Below are 16,848 nucleotides of genomic sequence, written 5' to 3' on the forward strand. Positions count from 1 at the left end.
TCCTTCCTTCCTTCCTTCCTTCCTTCCTTCCTTCCTTCCTTCCTTCCTTCCTTCCTTCCTTCCTTCCTTCCTTCCTTCCTTCCTTCCTTCCTTCCTTCCTTCCTTCCTTCCTTCCTTCCTTCCTTCCTTCCTTCCTTCCTTCCTCCCTCCTCCTCCAGTTTTATGTACTGCTTTGGGAGTCTATCCTAGATGAGGAATCCATTGGAGGAAATGATCCTTTCGAAGAACAAATGACTTACCTCCTGGTAATGTTCTTTCTGATGCATGTTACTCCCATGGATTCCTCATTGCGCTCTCTACCTGCAACTCTTTGCAGAACACTAGTACACCATCGGTTCTACGTCCCTCTGCTTCAGAGTGCTAGGGGAAAAGGGTGGAAATGAGGTCATGGTGCACAGCGCTGCTATTTATACTCGTACCGACACAGGGCGGCGCGTAGCGGCGTCAGACAGAGCTGCGCTGCACCCAGAAGTGACGGAAACGTTTTACATAAAACAGCTACGCTAGATTAGGATATCATAGAGGGATCAGCGGGAGGAACATCCATCAGAAAGAACATTTCAGAGAGGTAAGTAAATAGTTCTAAGAACGGATTGGTCCCCTCCCACGTCTTTGATATATTCGTAAGTCTGCTTGCAGCTTTGAAAAATATTTTCCCTTCATATCGGGTGCCGTGCATTGAGTCGACGCTGGCATAAGAGGCTCGCGTTATGCCCATTACCTCGGTTCCGTTTTCCGCATTGTGTATTTTCAGTAGTTTCGAAGTTCGTCAAAAATGTCTACACCGAAGACCGTTTTCAAATGGTGCTCTGATTGTGGTGCTAAAATGTCCATTATGGACCCACATCGGATCTGACCTTTGGTGTTTGGGTGTGGACCACAGAGTTGATGACTGGTTCCTGTCAGTCGATGACAGGAAGGGAACACTCTTGGCAGGTAGACCCCTTTCTAAATCCCTTTCTACTACCTCTTCCAAAAAGAGGTGGTTGTACGAGTCCAGGGAGGTTTCCCCTGTGAAAAAGCACTCCAAACACACAAAGCGCTGTAGATCTCGATCTTGTCATTTGTCCTCATGACACAACAAGATGAGGAAACAACACCATTGTTCACAGTAGTCTTCGTCCGACTTCTCTCCTGACAGGCGGGTAAACTTTCAAAGCAAGTCGACATCTTCTGCTGAATGGGAGACATTTTGTCTCCAGATGCTGGACGTTTTTCAGAAGGCGGCTCCAATCACCCTTTAGAAAGAACCCAAGAAGGCTTCAAACCCCAATCCATCTGGTAAGACCAGCAGGGTGTCTGCGCAGTAAGCCTCCTCGACATCCGTTGAAGGAGTCTTAATTTCTCCACAAATTGAAGCCTAAGTCTTTGTCCTCGATTCTTGTAACGTAGCGGGTACTTGGCCCATCGAAGTCAGTGTTGCCATTCAATCCGTAATAGCTGTTTATGCCCTCATTGCCATCTTCAAAACCTTCTATTGATTTGTCGAAGTCTTATAAGCCTTTACCTAAGGCTGACTTCTTTAAAACCATGGGTTTATTTTTGAGTAGGCAAAGGAGGAGGAAAAGATTTTAACCTTTTTGGTTTGGAGTATGGCCACTCTCATTGTACCTGATGTGTTAATGTCAAAAGAGTCCAGGTTGCAAAATCATGTGAACACTCTGAAGGATGCTAGGGGCTTAGACAACCTCACCCGAGACAGATCTCGCCATTCCTGACTCCCCTCATATAGATCAGTGATGAGTAAAATCACAGAATATCTAGGTTGTGGAAAATCAGTTGCAATCCTGGAAAAGGATGACCGTACAGACATCCTGGATAGGGGGCCACCAAAGGAGCCTCTTACCCTTTCATCCTGCATTGAGAACCAGAGTGTTGGAAAACTGGTCAAAACCGGATACAACACCGGTAATTAACAATGATCTGGCCAGGAAATTTAGGCCTGCCACAGTAGATCCACGTTTTCTGTCAAAAAACCTACTCCAGAAAGCTTGGTGGTTAAGGCAGCCACGTCAATTTCTAAGAATGCAGCCCATCTTACTATTCCCCCTGGATAGAGATGATAAAAGGTTTGACACCTTAGGGAAGCAGGTATTTTTCACAGGCAGCATGGTCTTGAAGGTCATTAATGCAACCTGCGACCTGCCCAAGTATACATACACCTTGTGGGACGTAATAGATTTGGCTGTGGAGCATATCTCTGAGGGGGAGGAGAGAGAGGGGTTTCTTAGCCTGGTGCAAGACGGCAAGGATGCCAAGTGCTAATCTTTCCAGTGTGGGCTTGACTCTGTAGACTTGGTAAGCAGAGTGATGGTGGCGAGTACTGTCGCTAGAAGATTTGCTTGCTTGAGAAAGTCAGGTTTTGCACCCAACGTCCAATCAAGGCTCTTGGACATGCCATTTGATGGCGTCCAGCTTTTCGGGTACAAGGCCTATGAGAGCCTAGAAAAACTACTGGCGTCCAAGGCGGCAGCTAAGTCGCTGGGAGCAGCAGTACATTAGCCTCAACAATCTCAAGAATCTACCCAAGGTTGGAGGCGTCAACCTTTTCGTTTCTACTCCTCAATTGCAAGAGGAAGAGGCCAGTTTGCACAGAGGGGCCAAAGAAGAGCTCCCTGTGGCTCACAAGGACGTTGAGGAGTAACTTCTCTCTCAGCCTCTGCTTCTTTGCCCTCAGCTTCAGCAACAACCCAAAATCCCTTGGAGTCCTTGGCTCACAAGACTGTGGTGAGGGGCAGGCTGACCTAGCATTCAGAGAGTTGTTGAGGCATATCCTGCAATGCTTGGGCACTGCAGACAGTGGCTCACGGCTACTGCCTCCGTTTCTTAAGGGGCTACAGGAGACCAATCCTTGAAGGATCCGGAAACGCTCCTCTGACAGGAGATTCTCACCCTGTTGTAGAAAGGTGCGATAGTCAGTACCTGTGGCGGAGAGGAATCAAGGTTGCTACTCGACTTTTTTTCGAATCCCCCAAGAAGGATGAAGGACTGCGACCCATCTTGGAATTGAGATGCTTGAGCAAGTTCCTTAGGAAGGACACATTGAAGATGGTTACTCTTTCGAAGATTCTGCAGGCTGTTCGACTCCAGGATTGTTTGTTGTCATTGGACCTTCAGGATGCTTAATTTCATGTGCAAATTCATCCCAAGCACAGAAGGTACCTGATGTTCGCCATTGGCGTTTCTCGCCATCAGTTGGGGTTATGCCATTTGGTCTCACAACTGCTCGAGGGCTTTCACCAAGCTCATGGCGGTGTTGGCACCAAGTCTGAGGGAGGGGATTCACATCTACCCCTGCCTTGACAATTGGTTGATAAGAACTTGTTTTCCTGAACCGGCTCAGGAATATCTCAATCAGACTTGCCACTTCCTCCACAGGCTGGGCCCACTTGACATCATCTCAGAGGCTTCAATTTTTGGGATGGGTCCTCCTGGATTGGTCCTCTGGCAAAGCCACACCACTCCCCCACCCCTGAGTTGATGGCTCAACACCTTTTGCAGATGGTCCAAAAGTTTGAGTGCCCAATATCTTCTGGCCTTCACTTTTCTGAGGTTGCTCAGGGTCAGGGCATCCTGATTTTTTCTGGTGCCAGAAGCCCATTTGAGTATGAGGTCCCTTCAATAGGGTCTTCGATTCCAGTGGTCACAGTTCTCTGGCAGAATGACGGACCTTCTTCAAGGCCCAAATAAGGTTGCACAGGATCTCCTGTGGTGGACTTGTTGGGAGAACATAATGAAAGGGTAACATTTTTGGCAACCATGGCTGGCGATAACGGTTGTGACAGATGCCTCCCTCAGATGGTGAGCCCACATGAACGACCTGTACATCAGCGGTCGTTGGTCTCCGTCGGAGTCCAGTCTTCACATAAACCTTTTAGAGCTGAGAGCTATCAGACTTGCGCTGTTGGCTTTTCTGCCCTCTGTATGGGGGAAGACTGTCCGGAAATTGACGAACAACACAGTGATCATGTATTACCTCAACAAAAGAGGGGGTGTAGGGCCACTGACACTGTGCAGAGAGGCAATACAGCTCTGGTTATGGGCAGTACAAGAAGAAACATCTCTTCTGGCAGTTCACCTAGCCGGAGAGGAAATCTTTGCAGCGGAAGCTTTTAGCAGGCACGAGTGGGAGTTAGTTCAGGAAGTCCTTTTGGGAACCCCTCAGTTGGATCGGTTTTGTGTACAGTTTCAAAAGGAAGTGCAACCTATTCTGCTCCTGAGAATTCCCTCAGAGAGCAGCTCTAGGGGACACGTTCGTAGTAGACTGTGAGTTTCCACTCCTATACGCGTTCCCACCAGTCCCTGTCCTTCCTCATGTCATCAGAAGGTTGAAGAAGTTTGGGAAATCAAGGGTCCTGATTGCTCCAAATTGGGCTAGGAGAACCTGGGCCTTCTAGAGATGGCATCTGCCCTCTAATTAGTCTTCCCCAAAGACAGGATTTGCTTTCCGAGGAGGGAGATCGCCATCTTCATTCAGAAATCGGGACTCTGAACCTTCACGCCTGATTTCTGAAATAAGATGCAAACCCTGAGATCTTCCGGAAGATGTCATGGAGGTGTTGCTTTCGATCAGAAGGCCAGCAACTAAATCTCTGGTCATCTGCCATTGAAATAAATTCTGCAGTTGATCCCGGGATAAGAGTATTGATCATTTAACATGCAAAACACCTCCTTTACTATCATTGTTACTACATCTGGCCAACCAGGGGGCTTCAGATTTCCACTGTAAAGAGTTATCTAGTAACGCTTTCTAATTTTAAGCGTTCGCCAGATCAGGGTTCTAATGTCAAAGTCCCTGTAGTAGTTCAATTCCTAAAGTGATTAACAAATATCTTTCCCCTGGTCTCTATTATTGTATGGGTTTGGGACTTGGATTTGGTGTTAAGGTTTCTAATGGGAACCCCTTTTGAACCCTTGCATTTCCTTAAAACTGTTTTTCTACCGGTGATTACATCAGCCCGCAGAGTCAGTGAACTTCAGGCTCTTTCTTCTAAACCACCGTTTACTACTGTATTTAAGGATAAGATGGTTTTGAGGGTGCGTCCTTCTTTCTTACCGAAAGTAGTATCAGAGTTCCATTTGGCGCAGAAGATTGTTTTGCCTGCTTTTTACCCACCTCCTCATCCCTCTGAGGAGGAGAGGTTACATTGCTTAGACTTAAAGAGGGCTTTACTAGAATGTCCAAAATCAGGCAAGATGACCAACTCTTTGTGGGCTATTCAGGTCTCAAATTGGGACAAGATGTCACCAAGCAAACCATCTCTCGCTGAATGATTTTATGCATTTCTGAATGCTATTTCTTAGCTGACAAAGATCTGCCCGAAGGCTTAAGAGGGCATTCTACCTGAGGGGTTGCCACTTATTCAGCTCTTCCGGAGAGGGGAGCCCATACAGGACATTTGCAGTGCAGCAACTTGGTCCTCTTTGCACACTTTGAGCAAATATTTTTGTTTGGATTCAATGTCTGGTCAGGCGGCAAAATTTGCCAAGGCTGTGCTCCACAGCATTAATCAGCAATAAATTATCTCTCCCACCCCTTTCAACAGACTGCTTTGGGTGACTGTCAAAGATGAGGAATACGTGGGAGGATACAATCCATTTGAAGAACAAGTTACTTACCATATGTAATGTTCGTTCAACTGCTTCTTATACCAGCTTCTTACAACCAGTTTCAATGTCACAGCCAAGGACAGGGTGGAGGCTTTCGAGGGCCAGGACTCTGACGCACACGCCCTATACTATGGGAAAAAGGTTTCCAAAGCTGCAAGCAGACTTACTAATATATCAAAGATGACACATACGTGGGAGGAACATCCAGTCAAAAGAACATTACCAGTGGTGAGTAATTTGTTCTTCTCTTCCAATTGGCACTATTGTATTGTGCTTTTATCAGCAATTGTCATGCATTGTTGTGTCATTGTGCAAGTCATAAACATTGTTTGCCTGTTCTGTATACATTAACACTTCTCTTGTTTCACCAGGTTATTGTGGCGCTGACATCAAAGCACTTTGCACAGAGGCTGCCCTTATTGCTCTTCGCCGGCGATATCCTCAGATTTACAAAAGCAGCGAAAAGCTTCAACTTGATATTTCTTCAGTGGTCCTTGGTGCACAAGATTTTTTCCATGCAATGAAGAACATTGTGCCTGCTTCACAGCGTGCCGTTATGAGTCCAGGGCATGCGCTAACACCCATCATTAAACCACTGCTGGAAAGAACCTTCAGTAGCATGTTAGCCGTTTTATATAAATTATTTCCACACGCCGAGTTTGGCAGAGGAACCAAAACAGAAGGTACATGCGTGTTTACTTGCAACCAGTTCATTCTAGAATACATGTTAGGTTAAAGGTTCTTATACCGTGTACTATAGCTACTTGCATGGGTCCTTGGAGCTCTGGTGACTCTATAAAGTAAGAGGGTGGGGGTGTAAGTTAGCAGGACTCGGCGGGAAAAAGGAGCAAGAGAGCTACGATGTGCTGTTAGCAGCTTCAGTTCTGTTGATGCCGTTCGCTGAGCTTGGGTGTGTTTTTCAGTTGGTAGCCGTCATGTGCTGTTTTGCAAGGCTATGTGTGGTTTGTTTCGTTGTTATGTTGTGAAATGCATGCAGTTTGTTGTGCTGTTGAGGTATGGTTGTGTTTAGTTGGGAGTTTGAGAGGTGTATGCAGAAGGATGAGTTTGTTAGTAGGGATGGTTAGTGGCAGTGCCTTATCCTACACAGTTTGTTTTGATTGACTGTTGCACATATCTCTTACTCAGTCGTGTATTTTGGTGTGATACACTTGCCCCTCCTATAATGTGTGCAGAATAGTGGGTCCTCAAAGGGAACTATCTTCCCCTCTAGTATATTTTCAGTGTGCCGCAATTACCACCCCCACAGGTTTTCCGAGGTTGGGATGTGTTCCCCGTGTTCTGTGGTCCATCAGTTTAGATCTGGGCACCTCTATCTCCACTTTTTAACTCACAATTTCTTTAAATTGTGCAATTAGGTTGGTCCCATCTGTGTCCCTTGATTCCTATTTAACCCTCTATAGGGAAGGGTACACCTAGGTATCCTACCCATTCAGACTGCTCTCGTCTTCCCTGCATTTTACTCTGGTTCTGGTTCGGCATACTCTCCAGTCTTTCTCTGCTGTGTGCATTTCATGGTGAGACGATGATTTTTCGTTGCGTTCAGAGTTCAATATCCAGGTTTATAGAAGTTTTCTGAATTTTGGGTGGTCCTTCATAGTTCTTATTTCTTTGGGGAGGGAGTTCCAAAGTTTTACAGCTAAGCAGGAGAATGCTCATCCACAAGTTTCTGTCTTGTGTACAGTTTATGTTCTAGGGTGGTGTCTTTGCTGGATCTGAGTGTTCCAGTCTGCTTTTTTTTGTATGAATTCCGCTCCTAGGCCGTGGATTGCTCTGTGTGTTATGTATATAGTATTGAAGGGGATTCGTTGTTTGACTGGGACCCGATGTAGCACCCTTAGCGCTGGAGTGATGTGTGATCCCTTCGTGAGAGTTTTAGGGGAGGTCTGGCAGCTGAGTTCTGAATAGGTTGCAGATTCTTCAGTAAATAGTCTGGCTTTCCTAGGTATAAGCTGTTGGCGTAGTCTATCCTGGACATGAGGGATATGATATGGCATGGTTTATAGTGGCATTTTCGAATGTCACATTTTCGAATGCCTTTTTCTCGAATGAAAAATGTAGATTATTTTTTGTTTTTTTTAGTTTTTTTTTTAATGGAGGCGTTCTCCCCCAACCCCCCATTTTTTTTGTTGACCCTTTTTTTTACTAACTAAACCAAAACATATATATATATATATATATATATAATTTAAAAAATAATATTCTGAATTTTTTTTTCCCGATATAAAGGCATTTGAAAATGTGCATTTGACATTTTAACTGGATACCATATGGCATTTATAATGCACCTATGCACAAGTGTTTCAAGACGCGAAAGAGATGATGGCCAGTGTTTTGTGCGTGAAGGAGAGGAATGGTACATGGAATATATGAAGAAAAAAAAAATATATATATTTATTACAAACAAAACAAGAGGGGGGGCAGGGGCACTACTCTGGGTCCCAGCTGCAGTAAGCTCAAGTAGTCCAAAGATGTTATCCTCCTAGCGCACTTTCATGCCTCAGCAATCTTCAGGGAGGCTGATTGGATGCAGGTGTGCAGGGTTGAATACCTCTGGTATGTACCAGGAAGTGGCAGCAGGGAATTAGTTAGATGTGCAAACAGAACTTGAGGGGTGGCGGGGCACTCCTGGCTGACTCTACACTACAGTTACCAGAATTCCCTGCTGCCACTTCCTGGTACATACCAGAGGGATTCATCCTAGTTGCTCCCTTGTGGGCAAGACAGCCATGGTATCCACATCTGCACAAAACTGGCGATGTGTGATCCCATCAAACTCCTGTGCCACACCAATTTGCTGAACCAGCACAGGGGAATAACATTACACCCTCAACCTCACTCAATGAACTTGGCAGCGTGGCGCCTGAGGTCCTAGAGTTTGGACATCTAAATCTACCACAAAGGTGTATGGATATCCTCAAGGAGGCACGTAAACCAAACACCAGACACTTGTTATTTCAACAAGTGGAAGAGATTTGTAATTTGGTGCCAGTATAAATAAATAAAACCCATAGAATGTACTCCAACCCACATTCTTCAGTATATGCTCCACTTGCTAGACTCAGGGTTAGTATTTAACTCTATAAAGGTTCACCTGGCGGCTTTATCAGCTTACACCACCTCACAATAAGGTATCATCCACCCTCTATTTTAAACCCACTGCCAGGCTGGGATATCAATGTAGTACTTGCAAAGCTCCTGGAACCTCCCTTTGAGCCTATGTCTTAAACACCTCACATATAAGACTGCCTTCTTGGTGGCTATTACATCCATAAGAAGAGTTAGTGAACTTCAAGCATTGTCAATGCAAGACCCATTCTTTGTCATCCACAAAGACAAACTGGTTTTATGAACACACCCTAGGTTTTCACCTAAATTAATTTCCAAATTTCACATAAACCAATCCATTGAGCTACCGGCCTTCTTTCAGAACCCAACAAGCTCAGCTGAAAGAAAACTCCATGCACTAGATGTAAGGAGGGCTGTCCTTTACTATGTAAACAAGACCAGACCAACTGTTTATTTCCGTAGCACCAGGCAGAGAAGGGGACCACATTTCCAAGAATGCCATCTCCATATGGATGGTCAGATGCATACAGCTCTGTTACTCTTTATCAAGCAAAACACTGCCTTTCACACCAAGAGCTCACTCCACATGGGGGAAGAGGCGCTGCTTTGGCCTTTCTTGCAAACGTCCCGCTGGACTCCATTTCCAAAGCAGCTACATGGAGCTCAGCACTACTGCATTGACACTCATTCTAAAGCAGATACACAGGTGGGACAAACTGTTCTAAAACATCGATTTGCCGCAGGACCTTCTCACAACCCACCACCTTCTCCTAACACTGCTCGCTAATCTATGCATTGCATCTGATCTAAGAAGATTCCACAAGCCTCAAAAGGGATACATTACTCGCGGTAATCGTATTTCTGATGCTTGTATCTGCTTAGATTCACATGCGCCCTTCCTCCTCCCCTTGGAGTAGAAGGTGCATAGATTTTTATCTGAGCTTTATCTGGTGCATATCTGCTTTGATACACCTGTACTCGCGCTACACTTCATGCTGCGGAAACATGTCAGAAACAAAACCATCTGAGGGACTTTGATGCGTGAAAGACCATAGGTACAATGGACATCACACTAGGGATAGTATTACTGGCACGCCCTGTCGACGTCCCTTTTCGAGTTTCAAAAAACAAATGTAATACTCCACAGCTTCCACTAGATGTCGGTCTATGCATATCATGTGAATCTAAGCAGATACACGCATCAGAAATATGATTACCGTGAGTAGTGTACCCCATATATATGTGTATAGTCCACAATCCACAAGACCACCTAGTAGTCATCGCTGGAACTTCACCTCCAGTTCTGAGCCACAACAGCAAGGCATTGTGGGTATGCAAATTAGCTCAAATGCAAACCTTTTTCTCCCAGAAATTGTCTTTGTCTAATAGGGCAGTGTTAGTTTTTACATGGCTTAAACAGCCCAAGACAGACATTTGCAAGTCTGCCAGGACAGGCACATTCGTGGTTTCACCCTTATTAGGCATTATCAGTGCAATATAGTCCTGACAGCCTTATGGTTGGAGCATTTGGCCGTATATGTATATGTGTATATATCAATGAAAAAACTTTGTTAAAGGGACGTTACAGTTACAAGTAAAACCAAAAAACCTCAGAAATTCGCCAGTTAAGGTAATCTAAGCAACCATAACTCGCGCCACCGCTAAGACTAGCACCCAGGACATCAAAGATGACATCAAATGTGAAATTAATTTAGATGAAAAGTCCCTACAAGGGATTGTGTTTATAATGTTGGTCACATGATGTCAGGGGTGATTTTGTAATGTTAAACATATAATAACTAGCTATCAATTCAAGACTTACTACACACTTGTGCTAGTACAAACAATACAGATGAAGACCCACAATGCATGCGTATCGGAGGCACATACAGGGAAACTAAAGTAAGGAAGAAAGAAACCGCATCATCAGAAAATGTTAATAGCATAAAAGTTTATCTTTATCTGTACAAATGAATTGTGCGTTTGCGGCCTGCCTTTTACCCCATGTACGATCTGAGACCAAACCCTAAGGAAAGTACTTTAAGAACATATGACAAGGTTAACGTCTCCATATCAAGCACCTTTTGAATTTTAATATTCTGTCTGTCATTGAACAAAACCACCTGGCCTAGATATTTCAGTGAACAAAAACAAGTGGGCCAGATATGTGATGTCATCAATGGCATTTGTGATGTCATCTTTGATGTCCTGTGTATTAGTCTTAGCAGTGGACAGTGGTGGCACGAATTATATGTTTGCTTAGATTAGCATAACTGGCAAATTTATGAGGTTTTTCAGTTTTACTTGTAACCATAACGCCCCTTTAACAACATTTTTTCAATGACTTTCATAGGTTTGTATTAGTACAACTGAACCATCTCTTTAACAAAGTTTTTTTCAGAGAACTCCATGGGTTTTTACCAGTGCGTTATTTTCCTACAACCTAACTAATATCATACTTACCCCAATATAGCAACGTTTTTGTCCAATTTACAACATTTCACCTTAAAACACTGCCATTTTCCACCTTCTAGCAACGTTTTTAACACTTCTATACTTTTTCCACTGTTTTTGCTTTGTCGACGTCTGCGAACGTCTGACGTCATTGTGGAACTTCCGGACAGTGCCACGTGACCATGCGCTTGTGCGAAGCATGATGACGTGTCTATGAGCATGTTTGCACTTTGCGTTCGGCTCCTTGCTTCGTGGACAGTTAAGAAATGTATTTTCTACTGATATAGGAACTTTCAAGCTCAAAATTTACCCTTGCACAGCGCCTACACCTTTTCTTACTCATTATCCATTAACAATCTAGTACAAAGCACATACTTGGAAGAATATTAGCAAAACTGCTATTTATCTTAAAAATGGCATCAGCTATTGCCATCCCTCCTCCCCAAGAGCCACCACCACCGGCTGGAGGACCCACACAACAAAAAAAGCACAGTATTTCAAAAGACAATGAAGAGGACCAAGAAGATGATTTAGCGGCAGTCCCTACCTCTAGCACCCAGAGAGAATCAAGGGTGTGGCAGTTCTGTACCACTGTACCAAAGGCTAAATCTATAAAAGTGAAATGAACAGAGTGCAACTCAGTCGCAGACTACCTGGACATTACTCCATTAAGACCACCTTCATGCGCCGCGACACCAAATCCAACTACTGTAATGCTCTCAGAAAGATTGTTCCTTTCTTAACAAGTAATAGACTTTCTTCCTCCATAACCAATACTGTAACCACACAGCCTACTTCCGTGGGACACAAAATCCCACCAGCCACCTTGCAAGCAATAAGAGGGGCTGATGATCCATATCTTTGGAGGAGAACAGTCCTCTGTATATACTTTAACACACCACTGTGCAGGGGGAAGCAATTTCGACGTGCGTTTGAAGCTGGAATCAAGGAGCATGACAAACACTGCCCACTACCTTAGAAGTAACACACGCCCAACATCTTCCCCTGTCCACCTGCCCCTCCAAATTAGTGCTTGGTGCCTATTTCCTCATTTCCCTCCTCACCTTACGTTCTAACCTCTCCTGAAATTTTTCTTTTTAAACAACAAAAGAAAGGTTACTTTAGGAACAACCTTGCATAGTTAAAAAAAAAAAATAGAACGAAAACAATCTATAGACTCCATATACTTTACATTTCTCAGTAAAGTACATGGACTCAATACGTTTTTCCAACATTTCCATTAGCATTTTGTGTTATGCTGATGGGAATAATGTGACGTTCATCCCCTGTTCCAGGGATGGGAACGGGGGATAACAGCCCGGCAGCCCAAGTTATCAGCCCAAGCGAAGTGTGTCTGTGTGCGCCCTGATGTCTGCAGGCTTCGGCACGTTATAAATAACCAGGGTTCTGGACCATTATCCTCCATTGCGGCCCCTGCAAGGGGGGATAAAGGCCATTAGCACCTCTGGTTCCCAAAGCGGGAACCCGGGGTGCTAAAAATAGATGTTTCTCCCTACCGCGGGACGCCTCCCACATCCAGCTGTAGGTAGGAAAATCCTTTTCCAAGATGGCCACCATGGAAAGAGAAGGCAGGGCTCCGTACAGAACCCCTCTTCCCTTTCCATGGCAGCCTTCAGAACCCTATGACCATATTACCACGAGCAAATTTGTTTTCCCTTTCAAACCTATCCTACTTTCGAATAACTTTACCACATAGCCGGTCCGAGGTGGACATGGCCACTTTAACACCATTTTTTGTACCTCGCGGTCATGGCCAGTAGCCAGATTGTCCGTGTCATGACTCTATACCATGACCCGGACAGCCCATGGCCACAGGCTATAAATCAGTCACCAAATGTATATCACTAATTTTTTGTGCCTACATTATGACACTTGTCAAAAAATAAAACACAGGCACATTTGCAAAACCATGCTTTGAGGTCCTTGCCAATGCTCCTTAGACAAGTTTGCTTACAATCCACCGATTTTTTTCAAAAGTGTCAATGTATGTACATACCATACTCTTATAACTTATCCCCCATTTGACAAAATCCATTGTCTTTTAAAAAACATTCAACGTTGAGTCTATAATCTTTCTCAAAACTTTTGTCCACATTGGTCAGTCGGCAAAACAGTTATAAGCCATCTAAAAATGTTGAGACCCCCTCTAATTTTGCCCCCTCTTGAGACTATCCCACCAAACTTTAGAAAAACATGTATATCTTGATCTAAAACCTTTTGGCAAACTTTTGTGTGATTCGTCAAATAGCACCATATTTACAAGCATTTACATTATTTATTATCCCCCCTCCCCCTCTTGGCAGAATCCCACCAAACTTTGCAAGAACATTCAGAATTAGGTCTAGACTAATATTCCAAAATTACATGCAATTTCATTGGGTGGCGCCAAAGTTATAAGCCATCCAAAATATGCTTTTCATCAACCCTGTAATGCAGAAATAGACACAGATTTCCTAGGACATCTGGAGTGTCAGCGGACACTACAGGACTATCCCAAGACATCTGGAGTGTTTGTGGACTTTCGGGGGATGAAAAACGCCTGTTTTTTTGGCTTGTTATGGCCATATCCCATCCCATCCCATCCTCATCACCCCCACCTCCCCAGAGATTGTTTGTTGAGTTTGACAAGTGCAATGTTGCGGTTTTTTCTACTGCGGTGTCCGCGGACACCAGCAAAAGTCTGTGCATCCAACTTGGCGGGCGTTTCCGGAAAACTGACGCATTTCACGCTTTTCTCCATCCAATCATTGGGCGCACCCGATGTCCCCGCACTTCACGTCACACCGATAAGCCAATCGGATGACTGTCCGCGGACCAAACCCAGATATCACACATTTTTTTGACTTATGTTTAGACTGTTTTAAAGAAAACTACTGGATGTATTTTCGGGACCAAACCACTGCTCCTGCTGCAAATTTGGTGAAAATCCATCCAGTGGTTTGGGCTGTAGGCATGAGTTTTTTTCCATTATGTCTATGAAAAAAAAAAATGTTGGGATCCCCCATAACTTTGCCTCCCCTTGACCAAACCTGTCACAAAATTTCAGAGCGTGCCATATACTTTTTTTGCAATGTTTGGTGAGAATTCGTCGTGGGGCAGCGAAGTTATAAGCCGCCCAAAAAGTGCTCTTCCTATGGGTTTAGCAACTTAACCATAACTACAAGGCCGCTACCGCATGCCATGTAATATATATATTTAAAAGTATGGATTAGATATTATGTTGAAGGGTGAACATAAATGATATCACCCAATTATTCCTCGAATCTGAAATTTGTTCAGTGATCTTGTATTAATTTAACATAAATATGGATGCAACTGCAAAAACAGTATGAATTATCATTAAATGGAACTTTTTCTGAACACTTCCAACTTTAGTACAATTTAATGGCCTAAAAAAATAGTCATTTTAAAGGGACGCACCAAGAGAGGACAGGAAAATATTGCCCTCTGCCTGATTTTTATGGAACAAGTCCTATTGGCAACCCTGACTGGGCTGCAGGAAACTAGGTTGATTTCGTGTTTTTGTGTGTCCACATTTTCTGCCTCTTCCCTTCTTTCTCATGTACCCAACACCTTTTCTTACCATCCACATCCCTTTGAAGTAAATCATTTGTTATAAAGCTTCCAGTATGTTGTTCCTCATTATTAATAAATGTTATGTCATTTTTTTGTTAGTCTTCTTTTAAATCTTTGTACATTGGCAGATCTGCTTTAAAATTTTCTATTTTGTCCTAGTTTCCCCATGTTTTCTTGTGCGGCAACCAACCATGCCCTACTTAAAGAGTTTGGGTTTACTCTCATGTTAAAATATTCGGTCACACTGAAAACCATTTCCGGGCCACTTTTGTTTAATATTCCAACATTGCCTGGCCCTTGTTTCACCTTCCATCCCTTCCTGCCTCTAGGTTCATCTTAAGGCACACCCTGCCATGTGAATGTCTGGTAGGATGACATGAGATACTACTTCCTGTGTAAGGTAGACTTCTGTCTACCGGTCTGAGTTCATGTTTCCTTGGGATGGAACTCGAACAGAGGAATTCTTTGTTGCCATATGGGAGAGCCTTTGTCGCAAACTGTGTCTGTGCAAGTGCAGTATTGAATTGAACATAGATGCAGAAGTGCAGAGCACATACACATTTTGGGAAGGGCAGAGGCAGAGTTTGGGAATACATATTAAACATGATATATTATCTTTGTTGCATATAACACTATAGCACATTTTGCAGCATGGTGTCTGTCCTCAGCTGATCCATAGACTGACCATATTTGTCTACTGCTATGCTAACTTTTAAAATGCATCATAGTGATGGATTACCCACCAGATCTCCCCCTTCACAGATTCCTAATGTTAGATATGCGTTTTAACTGGCCAGTTGTCTTTGGAAACATTTTCAGCCACCAAGGCACCCCATGTGTTTTCTCTGACCCAATGCCTGTGAGTACTAATGACACTTGATGTGATGCGGGGGTAGTGTGTATGGAGCCACTGGTGCCCCATGTCCTCAGTTCCCTCCAGCACACAGCTTAGGAGAGCCACTAGATTTGTATTTTCTACTGTCATGTTGAAGTTGGGGTTCAAGCCCTGTAGGGGACAGCTTGAGACAGATGCTGGTAACCGACTGCCACATGGTGGCTTACCTGCCTGGGGGAGTAGCACAATAACGAAGGTTGTAGATACTGCAAGTCCATTTATGGAAAGGTTCTCCAGGTGCATGCCGCTAAGTTGTACACCTTACTCCACAAGAACGGGAAGTGAGCTCCCACCAAATCTCCGGCCTCAGAGCTCCATACGAAAGATGCCAGATATTTGGAGGAGATTGCAATGCTGTTCAAGGGAGGTATGAGGAGTCGAAGTTAAGAGGCAGACACAAGCTTGGTTGTTTTCCCAATTACTTTTATTCAAGTAATAAAAGGGGCTGAAAAAATGCATCATTAGCCCCAACTCTGAGGGGTTTCCCTGCTTCAACAAAACTAACTAATGAGACTGTTGTTGTCCAGATGCCCCAATTCAACGTCTCCGTCCTGTGTCCAAATCCTATTCTGAACCTAACACACTCAATGTCCCATAACGTACTACAAGGGAAAAATACATTTTCTTTCAGCTGCAGCCTTCTTCAGTTCTGGTATCTAATCTACAGTTCCAGAATATAACGTGTCAACTAAAATGTCCCCAAATAAAGTTCCACTGAGTTCCAAGTAAGATTCTCGTACTTTCTGGTCTGCTTGCTATTGGGGGAAGTGACTTCTTTCCTTTGGTGCAGGTCTGATAATGCCAAGGGGGACAATTCACTTCCCCTGGTCGTTCCACTACTACAATTGTGGCAAGCAATTGTTTAAATATTATTCTCCTGTCTGTGGCAGTCTTGCTTTACCTTGCTGCCAAGGAGTTGCCAATTATTTTTCCCAGAGTCACCGAGACGAGGAAGAGCAGGGATTCTTAACAAGTATAGGTGTGCCTCTTGCTTTCTTTCACTTATTATACATACATCTACAGTCTCTCCCTGGGTTTTTCTTTCATCAGGGATTGAGCTTGTGTATTTTCTGATAACACGGAAGCGTTCTGATTAGCCAAATATCTTCTTACCCACTCCGTTCAGGGATTTGCCAGGTTCCAGCACCTGTGCATTACTCCTGTTGCTCCATTGTCTTTTCTTGCAACAGTGGTGTTGACAGGCA

The 16,848-nt window shown here is 44.0% G+C and overlaps 1 protein-coding gene across 4 annotated transcripts in view; it reads left to right on the forward strand.

The window, feature by feature from the left end:
• ATAD2B (ATPase family AAA domain containing 2B) overlaps positions 1-16,848 on the forward strand; it is a 3,113,054-nt gene that overhangs the window by 1,430,652 nt on the left and 1,665,554 nt on the right. For all 4 annotated transcript variants that reach the window (XM_069605879.1, XM_069605877.1, XM_069605876.1 and 1 more), the window contains exon 16: positions 5,982-6,293. In XM_069605879.1, coding sequence (XP_069461980.1) covers positions 5,982-6,293 — 312 coding nt within the window. The remainder of the gene's footprint in view (positions 1-5,981; positions 6,294-16,848) is intronic.

Source organism: Ambystoma mexicanum, chromosome 4p (genome assembly GCF_040938575.1).
Source record: "Ambystoma mexicanum isolate Mex_15411 chromosome 4p, UKY_AmexF1_1, whole genome shotgun sequence".
NCBI lineage: Eukaryota > Metazoa > Chordata > Amphibia > Caudata > Ambystomatidae > Ambystoma > Ambystoma mexicanum.